Genomic DNA, 21579 nt, shown 5'->3' with positions numbered 1-21579 from the left:
CTCGTCTGATTGAGTTTGAGTCCATAGCTGTATCATCACGCACCTTGCCGGACTTACTTACAAAGGTTTGGCCACTAGGGAGTAATCGAGAGGAGGCTTCACTGTTGAGGTATATCCTTCTCGGTTTGCTGTATGGGCATATGCCCACTGACTCCTGATAGGTGCCTCGATTAAGCAGAATCGAGTGAGATAGGGTCAGACATCTCTACTCTTGGAGGTGCCAGAGGAAGATGTACTCTGCTAAGATGAAGTTAATCGTACCAGAGACGTTGATGTAGCTTCATAGCAATTTGCTAGTTCATAGAAGCCATACTAGATTATAAGTAAAATAAGTAATCAAGTACTACTCCATCGCTCCTTTGATGGTAACATATGCTACTGCAGAGTACATGGTATAGAATATACAACAGCGGAAACATCAGCGCTTTGAGCCCAGAACCTACTTATCTTGAATGCGGGAAGACTTTCCGTATACATACTTGAGGACAGGCAAAATGAATGAAAGTACAATTTGTTCACCTCAGGAGGACCGCACTTGACGGGGAAAGATATACTTACATGTCCAGGGAACAGAACTGCGTAGTGCTAGTAGGTGTTGCTATACGTACTGGACTATAAGATACCCCTTGCAACACTTCAGGGCACATGGCTGTCATTCATCCTGGTGGCAAAGAACGAGAGAGAGTTCTCGATTTAGTAAAATACCATGAGAAATTGAAGAGTTATTTGGAAGGACCTTGATAATTCAGTTACTCCAAATCAGACCCATTTGAGCGCTAGCGGCGCTTCATCATCATCGCTGGGAGAAGATCATCAACATACCCATAGAGTTGAACATGAACACCGTCAGTGGATCAAACGAGATATGAAATGATATCCATGACACTCGGAGGTCTGCAGCAAGCTTCCCAATGCTGCCAGTAATTCAGAAGCTTTGAAACTGAGGTTGGATGAACAATCTGTGACACAGAACGGTTGGAATAAAGACTTTCATTAAATCATCTAGCTTCAGCCAGACAATGTGGAAGACCCTTCTGTCCAAAGATGTGCTATGAGTCAGGATGAAGAAAACGGTGTACTTGGTATCTCTTGCATCTGATAAATGATCCATGCTATTTGGTTTAAATATACCAATATCGCAACCTTCATCATTCATGGATATCAAGATCGGGAATTTGCATCCTCCGACTCCAGCTCGAGGAGGATGTGAAAGCAGTCTCAGAGCCCAAGGTCATGTCATTCAGCATCGTTGTCCGATTAAGGTTTTGGCAAGTGAGTGGCAAAGGAAACTGCGGCCATACAACCAAAAGGCCCGGTCGGCGTAACTTCTTTGACACGGGAACATTAGTCGTGACCTCAGGCTGGGGGACCACCTGCAATTTTCTTTGAAGGGGGATAGCAAGTGGGAGTGAGGCCTGCAAAGGTGAGGTGAGGAATTTACCCTGGCAAGCCCTGGCAAGTTGGTTAACAATGTTCTCCTTTTAGAGACAAACGTCTTGTTTGTTCGGGTGTATCAGTATATATAAGTGGTAGATATCAGTGTATGCTAGGGGAACGAACAGCAGAGAAAGTCTGTTTGAGGAGGAGTAGTGGGTCGAGAAGGAGAAAAAAGATAGGGTCGAAGGGCTTCCTGAAACAAATGCAAACACCTTTTGAAAGCGAAACTAGAATTTCTGCTGGGTGAATAAATCAGGAAAACTCAAGGACGAAGAACAGCCTATACAACAGCGAAGTAAGGTCAGGCAGGGTCAGATGCGTAACTTGTCGCAGTCCGTCGGGCACAACGAAGATTCCTATCCTCCGTCGCAATCAAACACCAAATATAAGACCCAGCAAAAGCGTTGGTTTTGGCATCGAACGGCGAACCCCAAATCTCTTCTCCTTCTAAAGGTCCACGCAGGATATTTCGTCAGCGAAGAAGGAAAATTACACAGAGTTGAAACGCATGGCGACCAAATCGGTCTACATGTGTTTCAACTCAGTGTATTTTTTCCTCTGAGCCCGACGTGCCCTACCTTGCGAGCATTTGCGCATTCTCTTCCGCGACAGCCGTGTCATTCGAACGAAGAAAGTCAGTTAGTGGAGAATCCATACAAGGTACAGATACTCACGTCGAAATCATAAAGCCAAGGTAACGACAGGATAGCCCTCACTGAGGTCGGGGTTTGAGTCGAGCGTCGGATGCAGGGAAGTCTTGTTAGGATTATGGCCGGGGTCAGAATCGCTTTTACGTGTGACTTGAAGTGCATAGCGACGGAGGGTAATAATTGACAGCAGGGAATTTTGAGGCTGCGATGCTGAAACAGACACGGATTCACTGGACAGAATTACTCCTTAATCACACCCTATGTTCCCTCTGGTTCATCCTCCCTTGTACACCCTCATCTTTTATGTAGATGCATTGGGCAGTCGTGACTGAGCGCTTGGATTTTGGATTTACTTCGGTACACATGAAAACTATTGCCAATTTCGATTTGTAAACAGCGAACGGAACGCACTGTATATCTCGCCATGAGATTAGGGCACTTGTAGCGAGGATTGTCAGAGAATCGCCGTCCGGGAACCATGGGCCGGCCTGAGAGACGAAGCCCTAATGAGTCTAGTCTATGAAGGAATGTATGTTCTGCAAAGAAACCTAGAAGAACCAGTATCGATGAAAGAAAACACTTACAGTATGGCGAAAAGTACTGTCAGCATATGTTCATCGATCTTTTTCTGACATTATCATTGAAGTTGCGCGATATTCTTCTGGGACTTAGCAGCCTCAAGGCTCGGCTACGATGAAGGCAAATGTCGATTGTAAACACGGAGGATTGAGAGCGACTGAAAAAAAGGATCATTGGCTATCGAAATGAAATCAAAGAATACGTTTTGACGAAGGAACTCGAAGGAAGTGCTCGATATTCACACAAGTACTTCATGATTCGCAACATCTTTTGTTCATCGGTTAACTTGGGGGTTCGACCATGCTTGACAAACGGCGAATCCACTGAGCGTCACAGGAACATTCGCAGCATGCTATGCCCTCTGAGCTTCGTTTTCGTCGTTCAGGGCGACAGTAGGTAAGAAGAGTTGAAGCGTCTGTACTATAGGGTAAGTTGAAGGGAGTTGAACCAATCTAATCTGATCAATAATTAAGCGCTCACAAAATTCTACAGTAATCGATCATCGTCTGCACTGTGTGTGCAACATCCTTTATCTTATCCCAACCTTCATCTCACTACGTTACAGTTACTTCGTTTTCATATATCACTTTTCCTTCATCCCCGTGTCGTTCTTTCTTTTGGATCCCTCACTTCGTTCTTTCGTTCTTTCATTCTTCTCTCTTAACCCCGGTCCCCGTTTCGAATCGTTCTTTCCACACATGTTGCCTCTACATTTAAACCAGCTTTTGACACGTAGCCTCGAGGACTACCTAGGTGTAGTAGCAGCAGCGGTGCCACTATCGATAACATTCGAATTTCTTCTTGGCTACATATTGTCTATCGATGCTTCATGATATGAGTATTTATCTCATGCTCCGAGTTATGCTAAGTCCTGAGGCCTGGATGTTGTTCCTGTGGACCCTCTGAAGGTCAGTCCTTTGGACCCACGAATTTCTGTGAAGATGCATCGATCGAATCTTCAAGATGCGAAAGTATTGCGTGCTGATGGAGCTGGACCTGAGGGGAAGTCGCAGAGGGTTGCAGTTGTTGAGCCTGAGTACTGGATATACTCGAGTAGTTGGAGCAGGGCTGGAGCGGGTCATGTTATTCTTTGAAGGAAGCGCCGAGAAGAGGGGCACGATGGAGCGGTGTGTATGCTGGTGGATACGGATGCTCCAATATGACTTGAGATCCAGCTGTTTATCTGAGCTTTGCGGATAGATATCTTGTTGCGGATAAAAAACCGGATTTCGATTACAATTCTGGGGAGTGCATTTTGTGGTAAGTGCGGGTACTCCGCTATGTAAGAAATCATGTTTTTCCGAGCTTTTGACGTGACTCAGCTTCGGGTTAGATACCGGGCGGCGCAAAGTCAGTCGGGTACCAGTGGGTCAGCTGAAAGTGGGCGGGTAGCTACCCTAGCTTTTATTTAGCTACAGCGTAGCACTCTGACCAGGGTCTACTAACGGAGCTCATGAATGTAGCTAGTGCCAGAGGATTATCATTCATTTTGAGCTAGCTAGCACTTCCGCGGCGTCTGAGGAGTTTCTGAGAGGTTTGTGCAGGGTTTATGGTCAATCGTCTGTACTACTTGGCACTTACGAAAAGACGGACTAATTTGTCAAGTGCCAGGGACCCTTGCTGAGCGCTAATGAAAACGACCTGGTAACGACGAACATGGAGACAGCTGTGATGCATTCTGGTCAGGGTTATGCACTGTTATGCATTGAAGTGGATGAAAACCTTGACAAAACGCCGACAACTACTTACATACTACATATGTAGTTGCAACTCTGCACCGACTTGCGTTGACTGACATTGTGCATATTTGGTGAAAGTGAACGAGTACCAGCTTCAAACGGGGTTCAAACATTTGTGACCAGGGCAAAGACCCTTATATAGAACAGCTGATGGTGTCGAGAGGTCTGCAAAAGTTGAGGGAAAGAAAAGAATTCATTATTCATTTTATATACCTGCCTCATCGTAGTACATACCTGAGATAAGTGGCAGCAGGAAGTAACCCGTATGGATACCTCCCTTCTCAAGAGGTAGGAGGGGGTATGTGCATTCTGTATGTGATGTGAGGATTGAGGAAATTAATCAAGGCCCGGATACACGGGCAATACTCGGGAATACTTCGAATTCTACAGATACCTTCGTCCTGCCTTCGTCGAAAGATGGAACCTAAAAATGCCTCCGTCTCCGCTCGTTCCCGTTCAGCGCTTGTTTTCCGTTCTCGAATCAGTTGCTGGAGAACGGACGCATTATTATCATCCGGAAAAGTTGAGGAGGATGACACTCATCCACTGGGGTAACAGAGGGTACTTAACAGAGTGAGACAGATTGGGGGGTCGGCGGTAAAATTTGCAGCGATGATCGCTTTCAATGTTAATTGCGAATCCCAGATCCCGAAATGAGTAACCTAGAACGCAATCTTGAGCGCAGGTGCGCACTCTGTAGGCTGCTCAAAAACGATGACCCGTCAATAACCTGTTGCCGGCCGGGCATATACGTACATCACCTTAGTTTTGGCTGAATACTGAACGCACTGAACAGCTATGTACCGACGAAGAAGTTCCGAAAGATGATTCAGTATTTTACACCCGGCTTGAGTTACACCTGGCCTGCAGAGACGGAACAAAGGAGGTACGGGGAGTCGGTGACTGGTCGAACGTCGGTTTGAGCAAAGGCTGTGTAAGACTTCGTAGACCCAAACAGGCAAAGGAAAAGCGATTCGGATGAGTCTACGCATACCCCGAGCCTGCGACAGGGCTCGGGCTGTTAATTTGTCGCATATAATACGATAAGCGACAGCCGACCGTAACCCGACGGTACGTTAGCGCCAGACGCCGTGATACGCTGGGCATCCTGTGTCGCACATTTGAGAGCATATGCTTTCTAGGACCTACAAGGGGTTGTAACAAGTTCTAGAGAGCACAACCCTGGTATAACCTGTGCAACTGAGGAATGAATTTGCGAAGCTGGAAAAAGTTAAATTGCTCGCTGTACTAGCTAGTTGCTTGTGTTACAAGTTTGAAACGCTAGGAACTTTAGTTCGTTGAGTAAGCGGAAGGCGGAAATCTGACGTCGACCCTCGTCGGGTGAGATAGCGGCGCGGAATTTTCGAAGTCGAGAGCTCTGCTAGGCTCTGCTCTGGCTTTGAAAAAAAATACGATCATGTAGTAGCTATAGTATGTAGCTCTGAGATTGAAATTTCGTTCTTGAATCGAAGTCACATATAAGAAGCGATTAGAAATTTTAATCGTGATTCGTTATCGATGAGAGGTAAGAGAATTTGTTTCGAAATCCAGACAACCAAACAGGTAATTTAGATGAATATGCTGGCTGAGAAGGACTTTGCGCTGTGAAAGAGGTGTAAGGCAAAGACTGAGTACTGAGTATCATGACTCGACGAGAACAGCCGCTTACAAACACATGAAAAACTTTTGACACGCTTCCCCGACTCTCCTCTCGCCATCGTCCAGTCATCGTCGAGTCATCTCCTGATAAATTTGGCCTCTCTGACTCTCACAAAACCCGGTGCTACAGGCTCTTCTTTACCATACTGCTCTTACTTTTCGATCTTCAATGGTAGTCGGACTTTTCGGAGCTCGCAGAAATTTTTTTACTCCAACATAGCTTCAAGAATTAGGACTCTCTGCATGACTGCACTCCAAGTTTGAAGATTGAATTCTTGGATTTCCTGGACATTTGAGGCCGTGGTTAGAGCCGACAAGGATAGGATGGTTTAAAGAAAATCCGAGTACGTAGCCTTCTCATTGCATCTAAACAGATTCAAGAATTGTGGATTTCACATCCAGGTTCCTCGACAAGGAGAAGGTTGCTTTTATTCATCGCCTCTCACAGCCAGATTTTCTGCTCGGACGACCTCTTTCTCTCATCTACGTTGTTTTGCGTGCTTCATTTGGAATGCGCCTTGATAGCTACCGGTCCCCCCTTCTCGACAGTACAGAGCTTCGATACGCTATAGGACATTTTTATTAATTCAAAGCTTTCCTTCATGCTCTTTCATGAGCTTTCATCGCTTCACCCCGCGGAGAGTCGTTGCATGCGTTGATGTCCATGGTCAGGCACCGGAAAAATCTCGAATTGAAGCGCGTGGCTTTGGTGGCGTTTCGATCGGAGCATCCTTGCTCTTTTCGTAAAATCAAGTAAGCGGCCAAAATAATGTTTACATATGGCAATAAATGGTTAAAATAATTAATTAACTGACAGGAAAGGAAATAACGGGAATTTGCCTGCCTCGGATTGGTTGACAACTCTGTTACGATGTAACGATAGCATCAAAATCCCAAAATGGCTCGAAAGGGTTGATTTTAGATCTGGAGATCCACAGCTTGGGATGGGATACATAAAATCAAGTGTCGGATGTTGTTTGGTTGGTTCTTCGACCGTTCGGTTGATATCACTCACTCACTCTCAATATTCGTCTCTAGATGTCGTGTGCTCCTCCTTGTACTCTACTTTCTACCTCGCCTTCGCCGTCGACGACCAGCTTAGCTGAGAGCGTCTCCAGCATCACGACGAGCACGGATACTTCATCACTTTCTTCAGTGTCTACAGACTCTTCGGCATCGAGTAAACACTTGATTCGCCCAAATGAACACCTCGCAGTCCTTATGGCCCGCTCCCTTTGGAAACGCGACTCGCTCTCCAACTCTTGTGACACCTTTTCTTGTTCAACCCTATTCTCATCCTTCGCGACATTCCCAAGCACCTTCTCGTTCTCTACCTTTGAACGCAGACACCACTGTCGCAAATGCGGAGGTGTATTTTGCGCCAAATGCACCTCGCGCACCACCCCACTACTCGATACTCGCAATCTACCTTTCCTTAACCCTCCGAGGAATACTAGCGTCTACGACTATGTGTCTGAGGGTGGAATTGTCGAATCGCACGCACGAGTGTGCGATGATTGCTGGGATCAACTACATGGCATTGGCACCAGTACCCCTAACACACCGCAAACACCAGAATTGAAGCTTAGCATGCTGCCTATGCCGCAGACGCTTCGCCGGTCCTCTGTTGTGTCATCCGGTGATACCTCACCTGCTTCGAGCACTTCTCCGCGTACTCCTCCAGATACGCCTCTTCTAGTTGCCAGTACTCTTGCTTCCACCTCAATCAGTCGCCGCTCCAGCGTCGTCTCTAGAGCATCTATTCCAGACCTACGTCGACGAGCTACGACATTCGCTGCTCAAGCAGCATTCCCTAAGCCCTCGGAGAGTGATAAGCTTACCGCTGCACCCCGAGCTGATTCAAATCCCCTTCCCCTTGGTGAACTATCCACATACCCTCTGTGTCGCTCCTCCTTCCTCTGCAAAGCATCTGGTGGAGGTCGGTGGGTTCCAAGGCCTATTGAGGCTAAAGAGGACACCCGCATAATCGACACGTCATCCTCAGACTTACTACTCTCAACCTCACCAACTTCATCGCCCTTCACCCTCTTCTCCTTCAATTCAGCATCATCCTCTCGCTCGACCTCTCCTTATCGTTCTCGCCCCCGTGCCTCGAAAGCCAATGAGGCTCCTACGCTCGGCATCGGCAAAGCGCTATGGGAAGTCGAGTGGGAGAGGAAGATGAAGAAGGAGAAGAGAAGAAGGGAGAATCCTGTTATCAGAGACGGTGAGTTCTGTTACCGCGTCTATGGTGGTGTGGGAGGGTCGAGGTCGGATGATGATGATGCATATGATGTGTATGATATAGAAGGCGGGTTGAAGGCTGGCACGGCAGGCAAGGAAGAAAGGAACACGACCACGACGACACTGGGAAGGAGTTTCTCGTTATCGACTTTCTAATCCTCTTCCATCATTTTCCTGGGCTTCCTTCCGCTCGCCAATTGCTTTCAACTTATCGTTATTTCGCTGTGTCTATGTTTATGTTTTTATATTCACTTGTACGACCACCAATCCTCATCATCACCATTGCATACTTCTTATAATACCCCAATCTGTTCCTTGTTTATACTTGACTTATGTATCCTATACTTATACCTTGCGTTACCTCCCCCTCCCCCTCATCCATTCACACTCCTTACCCTCATTGTCACATCCCTTTGTCCTCGCACCACCACTAGAGAGTTCTATCTCTGTTTCTTTTTGGGTTTGCTGTTGTCTTTACTTTCTTGACCTTTATAGGTTGCTATTGGTGCTGTTCTTGTTTCCTAGACCTCGACGTCGTCTTTGCTTTTGTCTAACTCTTGCTCGCTTTTTTGTGTCATTCGCATCCTGTCGTTCTCGTCGTGGTCTGCGTTTCCTGTTGGTGTTGTAGGTTGGTGCGTGTAGGTTGTCTCTGGCTAGTGTTGTGTCGTTCTCCCTCTCCGATCTCTTTACCAAATACGCGTACAGATTAGTTGTACTCTATATATCGACGTTTGTCATCGACCTTTCTACCTACTTGTTTCTTAAGTAGTACTGTCGCATAGTTGGTTATATATGCTTCCTATAATATACTTAATCGAACATACTCTTACAGAGTTTGCATCGAAAGACCACACTAAATTGATCCGGTAAAGCTTAGCTATGGAACTTTTGCGGAGAAAAGCCTGATACAAATTGTGGGTATGAATTTATCAAACATGAGGGCATTTCTCCTTGGGGGAAAGGACAGGAAAATGTCTTTCTCGGACCCACAAGCGGAGAACGCCATAGCTGCCCTGCGTACGCTCCAGCACCGCCTACCCCCCTCGCTGCCCAGCGCTTAATAAATACCTCAAGAGCCAGGACCAGCCAGGACCATCGATAGCGCTAGCCAAAACCTCTCAATGCCAGCTGTTCCAAATAAACCCCAACTGAACCCCATATTTCATGATCCATCGAGGTGCCTGCAACGGCGGGCGTGGATGTCTTGTACAAATGGCGAAAGCTCAGGTTAGGTAGGGTTAAATCCAATGTTTTCTCTCTTCCCTGCGTCTGTCTCAAGTACTAGCACCACTGATAGACGCTCAGTTCTTCTGTGCAGGCGCATTGGTCAATCTCTAATCTCCAAGTTTATACGAAACCCATCCATCCTTCCATTGTGAGATACAAATATTGGATACTGGAGGATACTGGGAGTGTAGTGACTCCGTACCTACCATTGTTTGCGACCTGTCTGCAGGGCAGGTCTCTCCTTCCAGTGCTGATAGTCGATCAATAGACGAAGAACCTCATAGAGTTATGAGGCTCCGAGTCGGAAGTTGATCACCGTCGGGAATCAGTGTCACGAAATAACAGTTTCGATTACATAATCGATGTCCCCAGATCCGGGATATGCCCCTTGTGTTCATCTCCAGTGTACATATGTTGCTTCAGCTTCAGCAACGACATTAATTGACGAGTTGGAGGAGGCTGGAGGGACCAAAGTTATCTGACCTATTCATTTGGTTCACTCAGCGTCAACCCATCCAGAGAAGGAAATACCTACCTGTAAGGAATCACTAGCGACCTATTGGCCACTTTGACCTCGACGTACAGCGCAGGGTTGTTGTGAGCGATGCGATACGGACCGAGTTCCATACGGCGTTATACCTCTTACATGTTGTGGACTTAGCAGAAAAATGACCCTGCACACCGTACGTTTCGTCGTATGTCAAATGTAGGACAAATGAAGAGACCCATGTAAGTAGAGCGAACAAATAACAAGAATTCTGTGGTACTATGTCGAAGTTCGACAAAATTAGACACGGTGATGAGTGGACGGGCATTGATTAATATTGATTTTAGATTGGCAATAGTATGAAAACTGAGTTTTGTTTCCGTACCGCGACTGTCCAATGATACGTGTCCGAACGCCCAATTTGCTACATATGCAGAGCTTTCTCCAAGTACAAGACGCTTTGAGTCCGCGGATCCTCCTTGGCGACATCGATGAGCATATGAATATCATTATATGGTACGATATCTATCATATGAAATTTTGAAAGTGTGCAAAAAACTGGCAGAAAATATACGTACGTGTCCACATCCGATGAGAACGCAGCATAGACGTGTCATTGACCCAACAGAGTTCGGAGAGTTTTATGCAGTTTTAAGCATGAACGATTGAACACTATCGTAAGAGTAGTATTGATCCTCGCGACTTGCTCATTCTATCCGTGAGCTGGCAGGAAATGTGCCAAAACCGGATAGAGCTATTACTGATATAAAATTCAGCGTCCAATCAACGTGTTTGCAGAAATTACTGTGAGAGATTGCAAGGTACGTGAAGCAAGTAGTGAAAGAAGAAATTAGAGCCATGCGTCGCACACAGCCACACCGGAAAAACTGCTTTGGCTGCTGAGAAATTTTGGATAATACTTCCGAATGATATCAACAGCTTTGACCGACGATTCTCAGGCTGCCATTATTATGTCCTCCTACATCCCGAGTTTCAATTCTAACAGTCTAAAGATCTCTACCTGCCCTCTCGGGCGCTATATCAAAACCTTCATAATGCAATACGGTATTGAATACACAATGTCTCTCTCACCGCTGCGGCATCTCCCATGCCTCAAATTTGAACCATCGGCATTGTACTAGATTGTGCTATGTACACAGTCAAAATTCCAAAAGTCATGCAAAACCCGGTGCGCAAACACCTTCCATTCTGAAGCCGGTGTGCGGACACAGGCTTCAGCCAAGTTCCGACATCCCAGCATCATCGATGATTCCAGTGATTCTCCGTTTGTCGACCTTCCTCCGTCAAGGGTACCAACTTAGACTCGAGAAAGCCACTCCAAAATTACGCCTGTGATAAATGAACACGATGAACTTATCTGCCTTGAGGCAACTAAGTCCTGATAATCGAAACTACAGCTGCAGTGCAAGGTAAAAACGCGACTCGTCTTATTACCTTTTGCTCCGTTTATCGACCTTGGGGCGACTCGCTCACTGGGCAAAGGTTGAGGAACAAGGGGAGCCTCGAGGCTTGTATACTTACGCTGGTCAATTCGGTTACGCATGCGCCCAATTACGGCCTATGCACTAAATTGGTCGGATACTTGTGGATCACTGCGTTGGCTACATTTCCCGCCCCGACATCTCCCGACATTCGACATTCGATATTCGTACACCCTGCACTATTGAAATATCACTAGAACAGTTTTGTGTCCGTGTCATTCATCTGGGCGACATTCTCTGACTCGGTTCTTGTCACTGGCGTCTTGGCTCATTTAACAGTTGCGATGAGTGTTAGCTGCCTCGTTGACAACACGGTTGAACTTTCACCCACACATAACCCGTTTTCTCCTCCCTCGCCTCGCCTCGCCTCATTGGAGAATAATTGCTCACTGAGTTTGTGGCGTCAGTGCAAATTTTTCGATAGTTCATAGTAATGCACACGCATACCAAGCGCGTAGAACTCCAATGCACAAGCTACAATTCCCCGTTTCCGGCACGATCAATTCGAGAAATCAATAGACGAAAATTCAGCAGGGTGGGGGATTGGAACAATGTCGTTGCGGGACACTTGGGCCAATAGTAGTTAGTAGCTCCAGCCCTCCTCCAGTACTCCAGGAATACTAGAGAATAATTCTGTGTCTTCCCGCCCCTCCCTCCGAGGAGATAGATATCTCGTTTCCAGAACTTGAAGACAGGATGCACTAATGTGCCTGTAGTGCCGACAGAGCTAAGTACATAATGTTCAACTTGTATAACTCAAAAGGCGGCGGGACTTGACTTATCATTTACTTTATTCATCATCGTATCTTTAGAAATATGTTGTCAATTATCGCAAGGGAGTCTAGAATCCCCAATTGAATGCAAGGCTTAGCAGAATCCATAGAGTCTCCCAGTTCCTTCGAGGAAAGTTCATTGACTATAATCAGCCGATTTACTCCCGATACACTTCGAGGTCATCCGTACAGTAATGTGTGAAGCCCGTTATTTGCGGATATCTAGGGAACATATGCACTATGCAAGACGCCAAATTAGTTGCAGATGACCATCCCAGACGCGCGGAGGAGGAGGAGGAAGAGCGCTAGCTGCACACCAGACTAAAGATCCCGACAGCGAACGAGGTTCGTCAAAAAACCGATGGGTTTCCGGTTGCTAGAGAAGGAAAGAGTAAGACAAAGACTCGTGATTGCTTTTAACGAAGAACCTCCACTTCCACCAACATCCACTGTGTATGACTATCATGAATTGACATAATTGACCCGACTCGACCTGTTCTGTTAATAACATCATAATGAATTTATAGGTTTTAATTCACAGGCAAGACCAATGATTGAAGGTGGTCGAAGATTCCTGAGATTAAATGTATACATGTTAGTTTCTGGTCGATCGATTATCATTGACAAAGCATCCATACTCATTTATGGTAGAGCTTAATATACATGCATGGAGGCACTGGCAAGAATAGTCGAGTCCCGTCAGAAGCAAGTTCAGTGGGAATACCGTACCTGACATGGTGAAGAGAGAGAGAGATACTCAAATCTTGTTACATTCAGATGATAAATTCGTATCGCTCATGGTATTTTGAGCTCCAAAGGAGCGGAGTATGATGACTTTATGCATGCTGGGGTGCTATCAGATGATAGCCTCTATGCACATTCTAGTAAAAGTATCAGAGATCTAGTAGTGGACAATGGAGTATTAGCTCCACCTCTGAATGTTCATGCAAGTCATTAAGGTTAGTCCATGCTGTACCCTAATCCGAAAACATACATTTCAAGAAAGGCGATACCTCTTATACCACTGAACATCAAAGAATTGGTATCGCTCGCTACGGATCTGCAGATACTGAAGAAAGGCAATTAGGTGCCAAGTGGAAGACAATAAAATAAGAGGTGCATATTTGCCAGTGTAAGCCTCACGGAGTGCCCATTTCTGTCGAACCCATTCTCCCTTCGTCGTAAAACCCGAGACATCTTCTCCCGAGAATAAAGATGGATCATTCCTCGAACAAATTGTCATCGACGCAACACTCTAAAAAATCCTCAGCGGAACTGCTCTCGCACCACCACCCGGGCATCTTACTTCATTAAACCCAAAACCAAGAATGCGTTGAACGGATCCGACGATACGCCGGAAAATCCTGAGTCTCCCTTCAAAGCCTTAAAGAAATTTATCTGTAAGGCTTGGTTATAAATGAAAGATTACCGATACCTTGGGGGTTATCTTCACTCCATGCTCTGGATAGGAAGATCTCTTTCCTACAGGATTCTTCAATCATGTACATTACTTATTTCCGAGGACGGTAGTGCCGGCGATTATCTTTGAAAAAAGAATTGATAAGAAATGTCAAAAGGCCGATTATTGATTCTCTGGGGATATTATGTCTCTCGACTTTAACACACAGAGACGCAAGATTGAAGCCTGTGTTTGAAAGGAGAGAACACGAGATTGAGGCGTTTCGGCTCTGAGTGAGAGTTATATATCAACAAAAATAAATTCTTCAAGCGAATCATGTGCATCGAATGCGATGAAATTAGTTCACTTGCAGTGTTTTGCACACTTGTTTACTGGATCGCTGAGCTTCCTTCAATTTTGAGCTATCGTGAGGCTGATGAAGGCTGTGGAAACACCTACTTAATGTGATCTTCTATCCCTCTTTCCCTGAAAATGATGGCTTTAGAGCATGGCGCTTGTATGTATTCGTTGAGGAACCCTCTAGATCTAGGGAGGTGCGCAGGAGGTGCGTTTGATCAGAGTGCGTATTGTTTCCGTGATAATGCGGAAATAGTCGGACAGATGGGCGCTTCTTCCAAAGCTAGAACCAAACAATGCGCAAACATCGCGCACTTTTCCAATTTGACGCTGGTGAATTTGGACAAGGATGTTCGCGTTACCTCTGCGGCGAACATGCCATGTTGCTCGTGTCATCGCTGTCCGCCGGTCTGTGTCAGTCTCTGCGCCGAGTAATGCAGAAGCAATAGAGGCTACAGTACTGAAAGAAGTTGTTCCTCCTTCAGTACTTGGCAAAATCGAAGCTGCAGCGACAAAACCCAGCACTTCTACTCTTACTCATCTTCCAGCAAAAGCAAAAGCGCCAGCTCTTACTTCTGGTCGTCGTAAATTTGCGTCTTCTCGAAAACGTACTACCTCCACTCCCGCTCCAGTTGATCCAGCTACAACAACTGTGAACACCAAACGGCGACCACAAATATCGGTTGACAAACCCAAGAATTGGAACAGACCAATCGCAGAAGGTGTTCTGCCAGCCTACGATGAGGCTCTGAAACTTATCATGCGAGATTCAGAAGACTTGTCGAAGGAGGCACGGAAGGTGGGTAAAGAAATTGATGCTCTGGAAGCTCAGGCAGAGGCCGAAGAAGCGCAGGGCAATATTGAGAAGTTCAACAGCATCCTGGAAGAGCTAGAGTCCCTGCGTAAAAAATACCAGATTCTCTCCGTACAATCTCAGATCAACATGCCTTCAGTTCGCTGGACTGTCAACAATGCTCAGTTAGACCCTTGGAATCCTGCCCACCTTCATCTTGCCGAACAACGCTGGCGAGGACAAGGCGCGCTCGACCTTCTCATGGAACGTATACACCAGATGCACGTTGTTCCGGACTTGCTTCCTGGTGTCCATCCTTCGCTGGATCTCCATGTCACCGTCCCGTATCCATTGAACAAACAATTCAAGCGGAGTATGAAGAGCGGTGGAAAGAGCATCGTCGGCGTCGAGCCTGGCAGTTTCCTATCTCCAACTCAGACAGCTCGTGCACCCGGGCTGTGGGCTCATGCCTGGCACTCTGATGTGAGACTGTATACGATGGTCATGCTTGACCCGGATGTGCCTAACGAGGAGACGAGGTCTTTTACGACGTATTTACATTGGATGAAGTGAGTGTCTCGGACTCATTCGATTATTTTTAACTGAGCCATTTCGTTCGGAAGACCAAACATACCCGTTTCTGCCGTCGCTGACCCTCGCGCCTTCATATCACCTTCACTTCTTAATAGCCACACGACGTACGTTCCTCCACATCCACAGCAAGGAACGCCGTACCATCGATACACCATCCTTCTCCTTCCTCAACCAGCGAAATCTGTGTACTCTCTGAATACTGAGGCTAAAATTTTCAAGGATTTGGCGAATCATAATGCAGAGCGTGAGACGATCGGGGTTCGTATCAATGAGCTCAACACGAAGAAAGCTAAAGCCAAGGGTCAAGGTGAAGTAAAAGGACTCACTCCCGCTGAATTTGAAGAGCTGAAAACCCTATCGAAACAATTCACCACCACTCACGCTGAACTGTCCGTTTCCTCGCCCACATCATGGCCTCTCCCTTTGCTCAAAGAACACACCACATCTCAATGGCTCGACATCCCTGTCGTACCAGATTCTGAACGCCGTGGGTTCAACCTGCGCCAATTCATCAGGGAGTGGGGTTTATCTGGCTCTGATGATTCAACACTCAAGGATATCGGTGGATCCGCTCTTGGAGGCGGAACCTCCGGGCAGTCTCTACCTGGGTTGAGGGCGCAGGTGAACGGCGGTAAAGGTCTTGGCACTGAAGAAAATAATGCAGTTGTTGTTGGCGGGGGAGTACATATGTTTAGAGAGTTGTGGGATGAGACTGTTAGTGGGGTGTTCGAGGTTTCGGTTGCTGAGGGTCGTGAAAATGAAGCGAAGTACGCACTGCCGAAAAAGGTGGATCGGTACGAGGATTTAAAGGGTGTCAGGAAGTACATCTAAGATCGCATTGTCATTCTACATTAACGAAACACGCTCAATATAATCCACATATTCTCGAAACACACTTGCGCGTGTTCGCAGAGTCTCAACCTCAATAGTCGCTGATTGTTTGCATTGTCCAACGTCCCACTGAGTACGTCCGGAGAGGTTTTCCTATGAGTGGAGCATGATATTGGTTTTCTTTTCCTCAGATATTATCAAGCAACTGCTTATGAGCTCAGTTTATACAACTTAAACGAACATATTTTTACATGTTTCATTCAAATTGACAAGTTACATACTTCCCCAAAAATCCCTAAAAACTACTGAAACTGTTTACAAATAAACCAACTCTGATTGCGAGCAAGGATATTTCCTGCCTAAACCGTCTAGACATAAGAAACAATGACACTGCTGCCGCTAAGGGAGACCGAAGTCAAAACCTTGCTCTGTTCAATATCGATGAGAGTAGCAGCCGCAGGTGTAACAGTGCCAGAAGAAGTGGTCGCCTCCGCGCCGGTGAACTCGACGGTACCAAAATTGGCGAATGGAACGAGCTCGCAAGTAGAACCGCATTCTTCAAAGTCCTCGACGATCCATTCCGCGTTGTACTCACAGAGCTTAGAGGAGGAAGATACGGTCTTAGACACGGTGGTGCCCTTGGTGTTATTCTCAATTGTCAAGGTACCCTCGGTAGTGCTGATGACCGTGGCAGTAACGGTGACAGAGTCACCAGCAGAGAAAGAGATACCACTGAAGTCATCAGCTGTGATTGGAAAATGTATATGTCAATTCATGGAATATACTCAAACGGGAGAATGAATTACGCTTACCGGAATCTAAGTTGGTCAAGATACCAGCGTGTGTAAGTATGTAGTTATTGTCGACAGAGAAGAATGTAATTTCATACCAGGCTAAGAGAACAAAAAAACGAAATTTTTATTTAATGAGTAAAAATTGATATGAAAAAGGCGTGTACTCACATAGAATTCATACCTTAAAAAATATGCAAGAAATCAGTCAGTCTCTGGATCCAGGTGAGCAGTGGTAAGAACCTCAAACACACCAGCCATCATAGGAAACAGAGGATCCAGTAACACAGAAATCAACACCAGTCTGCAAAATAGCGGAGTCGCAAGTGTCGCCGTCGATACCGACCCAGGCAGAAGCACATTGCTCGCTACTTCCACCAGTGGACTCGGGAGTCGGGACAACGAATGTACCCGTGACGGCCTTGTATGTCGCCTGCAGAGAAAAAAATCTAATGTTCGACGAAAGCCAAATCAATTTGATGGAAATAGCAGTACTTACAGTGCTAGCGACCAATACAGCACCAGCCCAGTTCTCGCTGTACTCAACGTGAGAGGCGTTAGTTACAGTGGTAGTCTGAGGGTTGGCGATGAGGTTCACGGGCTTGCTCTGGCGGGTGACCTCCGAACGACGGGATCTGCGAGATGCCATGCGCTGTTTCCCAGAAGGGATGGCAAATACAGCGGTGGCGAGGAGAACCTGGACGAAGAAGGCGGCAGAGAACATTGTACAGAGGAGGTTGGTCCTAGTACTGTAGAAGCACTGGCTAACTTCAAAAGATTCACAGTAGCTTTTATACCATAGGACAGTCTCCTTGGACGAGCCAGAACTAGGAAGTCTAGTACAAGCCGGGCCGTTTTGAAATAAAGAATAAACCTTGGAGAAATTGGAGTGTCAGTGGATAATTTGGTGTCGATGCGATGAGACGCACCATGTTCTTTGAAGATGATAAGGCTGCCGAGACCTTGTGCTTGCGGGTAGACATTCAAATATTAGAAGGTCATTTCGAGTGCACTATGTTGTAGTTTGGGTATTGACAAAATTACGGTGGATCAAGACTGACGAGAAACAGCGGTTCGTTGTCTGCGTTGGGTCCCTATGGTCAAGACATCCAGGGGTCGAAGCAAGTCCGCCGTTGAAATGTGGAAACTGAATCGATTAGTTAACTGAGGTTACTGGACAGTGGAAGGTTTTTAGAATGATAAATCACGCTCCGGAAATTTGAAAGCACTAGGAGACACTGGCGTCAGTACTGTATCAAGTTTTCAACCTACTTATACCCCGATTATTGATACCTATACATCCACCTTCAAGAAATCGCTCTCCTGAACTTGGGACACAGTGCAGATTGGAAAATTGAGGCTATAGATAGAACCGATTTGAATTCAGTATTGATATTAAGATGTCGCTCAGAAGCAAGTGGCGATAACCAGTGTATCCATATGCTTTTGACTGAGTTTTTGATGTATCGTTCTTGTGTTTTGTGAGGTTTTGTGCCTTTTCGATGGAACTGTTCCTTTCTTTTCCTCGCAGCTAAACCGGACATGATTGTGGAGATAAGACAAGTATCGAGACTCTTCTCCGACTCTATAGTATATAGTATGATACCTGGTAGATATAAGCATGACATTATATCACAGGTTTGGCTGGAGCTTGGGCGGATGGGAAAACTCACGCAAAAGATATCCAAGTCTCGGTCAAATAAAAGCCTGAAAGTTGTACATAACTTGAACAGGTATTGGGTGGGTGGGACGCGTTATGGAACAATGAACTCGGCAGATTAGAGAGTGATTAGAGTCAGTGTGAAAGAATCTCGTCGTCTCTCGCGGATGGAGAAACACACCAAAGAAAACGGGGTTTTCATGATGTAGTCTCTTCGTTTGCCATAAGTTGCCATAGCCTTAACACCTGAATGTTTGAATATTTGGATTTTGATCAATTGAACGATGCTCTGCTCTCTCCGTTTCTTTGACCTTGTTGAATTTGCGCTCATTTGCGATGCGAGACGAGAAAAAATATAGATTTGTTGGACTGCAAGACTTCATTCAACGTTGAACGAACGTCGGATCACTGACCTGAAACTGATTAGATTTGAGGATAACCATTTGAGTGACCAAAAAGAGCCAAAAAGGCTTTATCCGGCTCTTATCTTATCTTATTCGTTTCTCGGCTTTTCTCGGGCTCAAGCTGACGCCGAGGCTCTTTCCAACGTACAAAGCTCACTACTCACAATTTGCAGAATGTGCGTACATAATGTGGACCGATACTGATCACCACTCTACTTACCGACGATAACAAGCGCCATTTTATCCGGCGTCCCATAACCGACGGAAAAGAATTGATTTTTACCACTGGTGATATACATATCAACTTGCACAATCTAATGCTACCGCCTCGAGCTTCTCTTCGCTGGTCGAAGATCGGTTCCCTCTGTCCCAAGTAAGTTTCCTGCTCTCGGATTATACGTATGAAGTTGAATCTGATGCCCCGTCCAACAGCGTCTCTCAACCTTCAAGTTGTCAATATGTATCTCAACTCTGGTTACTACGTTGCCTTCGCTTTTGTTTCATTCGCTTTTGCGATACCTTTGACTGTCAGTAATCGCCGGATGGTCCTTCACACATATTGACTTCTCTTCTCATGACTAGGCCGTCAGTGATATGGGATTTCAGCCTCGTTCGGAACCCTCGCGTCCGAATCCCCATATTTTGATTACATTCCTGGAACAGACGAATGACCGAGTCTGTCAGAAGGCTAAAGAGGTGGTCTCAAATGCAGCACTCGTTTTGCCGGAGCTCAAGGGTTTTGACATCCTGTGTGGAGATCAATCTGGTACACAACGTTCTGCGCCTAAACATTCTGCCACTGTCTCTTTCAAGTTTACCATCCCAGGTCATCCGACCCCAGAGGATGTGGCCTTCTGTAAGCCGTTCTGCACCGGGACGATCCAAGTCAAAACAGGTTATGCCTCCATATCGGGTCAAAGGACTACCTATGGAGGTAAGGAAATCACGCAGGTGTGTATCTTCGTGAAAGTGATCGATCGTATCCTTATTTTCCTGTCGTTTTTTTCAGATGGTCACCATTGACGAGATGGGATTAGAGACTCCTTTACAGTCGCGCTCTTCAGAGACTGCTAGTGCCCCAAAGTCGGGTACTCACATTAAGGTCGATTTCTCCAAGAGGGCCTCGGGCGATATGACAAATAAGAAAATCCAGGGAAAAGTGGAAAAACTGCTCGGTTATGTGCCGCATGGCTTGCCAGAGATGCAGACGCCGCTAACATTCACACATGAGCAGGTCGTCGAATCTGAGTCTCCTCTCGCTATCTCAGGGTTTCCTCGTATAACTCCTACCATATACTTCAAGTTCACGCCGTCCCCAGCGTTAAAATTTTGTAGTCCAGAATGCGATGGGAGGATATGGGTTGAACATGACGATGCGTTCGTCGTGGGTCCCAAGGCTGCGCGCGGAAACATGAAGATTGAGCGGGTATGTGCACTGGCGTTGCTTATAGATCCCAGTCTCATCTGTTTATCCTCACAGGTGATCAAAATTGTGAATTTGCGGTGATTGCTTATGTACGTAGTTGTACATGTGTATAATAGTCAATGTACCTTCTGACAGCAACATTTCGAGGTTGCGAGAACTATGTAAGATCCACAGGATTAAACAATGTTTTGAAGCCCAAAGTACGTTTTGCGTAAGTGGAAACTTTGTTGATTGGGTATATATATGTACGAAGAACAATCTTCAACGACAAATGTAGGCGAGCCGGGCCCAAGATGACCGAGGATAGAAAATGAGTATGTACAACTTCTAGAGTGGTACGTATGAACCTGAGGAAGATACACAATTGTTTGGCGTACGATATCAATATCATCAGTCCATGAAGATATGATAGTATACATGCCAAACCTGCAGGTACATACCAATGCGAGTGAGCAGCCCAGATGAACCGCTATAGGAAAAGATGACAATCAGCCAGAAGATAGAAGTAAATAGAAGGGATAAAGAGACAGAAAACCTCGCATGCTAAGGCGAGGTAGTCGTTAGGAAGAAGAATTGTGAAAATATATCAATAACATACGTATGTGTGACCCACACAAAGATAGATACTGAGATGATCAATCGTCAACAAGTATGTAATACACAGAGACAGAATATAGAATAAGAAACGACAGGACGGCATATTCGGTGGAAGAATTAACTTCGACGCCAACATTGGGCAGATACAACGATCCAATAGCCAAGGGAAAGGCAAAAATAAAGGGAGGCATGGAAGCAGAGATTGAAAGGAAAAGCTAGAGAAGGAGGGGACAAAGGAAGTACAGATGAACGAATGGAATAACTGGGCAGATATTGTTGTCGAAGCACATATCACGCTGAGCTCTAGTCAAAGCATGAGCTACTGACCGATCGTCGAAGGCTGGGCGTCAGGCAAAGTATCTCAGCTCTTGAGCGCGAGTTGACTGATACCTAAGCTCAATCGCACATTATTTGATCATTCACCCACTCC

At 46.0% G+C, this 21579-nt stretch overlaps 4 protein-coding genes across 4 annotated transcripts; 3 read left to right on the top strand and 1 right to left on the bottom strand.

The window, feature by feature from the left end:
* Positions 1-7102: 7102 nt before the first annotated feature.
* Positions 7103-8464, top strand: C8R40DRAFT_1164860 (uncharacterized protein; the record flags this gene model as incomplete). The annotated part of the gene is made up of 1 exon (XM_046230578.1): positions 7103-8464. One exon carries the CDS (start codon positions 7103-7105, stop codon positions 8462-8464), a length of 1362 nt encoding a protein of 453 aa, XP_046092530.1.
* A 5885-nt stretch (positions 8465-14349) lies between these two features.
* C8R40DRAFT_1164859 (uncharacterized protein) lies at positions 14350-16271 on the top strand (the record flags this gene model as incomplete). The annotated part of the gene is made up of 3 exons (XM_046230577.1): positions 14350-14404; positions 14473-15415; positions 15470-16271. 3 exons carry the CDS (start codon positions 14350-14352, stop codon positions 16269-16271), a joined length of 1800 nt encoding a protein of 599 aa, XP_046092529.1.
* Positions 16272-16639: 368 nt separating this feature from the next.
* C8R40DRAFT_1065108 (concanavalin A-like lectin/glucanase domain-containing protein) lies at positions 16640-17786 on the bottom strand (the record flags this gene model as incomplete). The annotated part of the gene is made up of 5 exons (XM_046225619.1): positions 16640-17016; positions 17084-17164; positions 17230-17246; positions 17317-17495; positions 17562-17786. The coding sequence occupies 5 exons, from the start codon at positions 17784-17786 to the stop codon at positions 16640-16642; spliced, it is 879 nt and encodes a 292-aa protein (XP_046092528.1).
* A 1756-nt stretch (positions 17787-19542) lies between these two features.
* On the top strand, positions 19543-20633 carry C8R40DRAFT_1164857 (uncharacterized protein; the record flags this gene model as incomplete). Its single annotated transcript, XM_046230576.1, has 4 exons — positions 19543-19653; positions 19709-20077; positions 20136-20552; positions 20607-20633. 4 exons carry the CDS (start codon positions 19543-19545, stop codon positions 20631-20633), a joined length of 924 nt encoding a protein of 307 aa, XP_046092527.1.
* Positions 20634-21579: the final 946 nt, after the last annotated feature.

This window comes from Lentinula edodes (assembly GCF_021015755.1).
Source record: "Lentinula edodes strain Le(Bin) 0899 ss11 chromosome Unknown C8R40scaffold_1, whole genome shotgun sequence".
Lineage (NCBI taxonomy): Eukaryota > Fungi > Basidiomycota > Agaricomycetes > Agaricales > Omphalotaceae > Lentinula > Lentinula edodes.
This window is presented reverse-complemented; position numbering and strand designations above follow the sequence as displayed.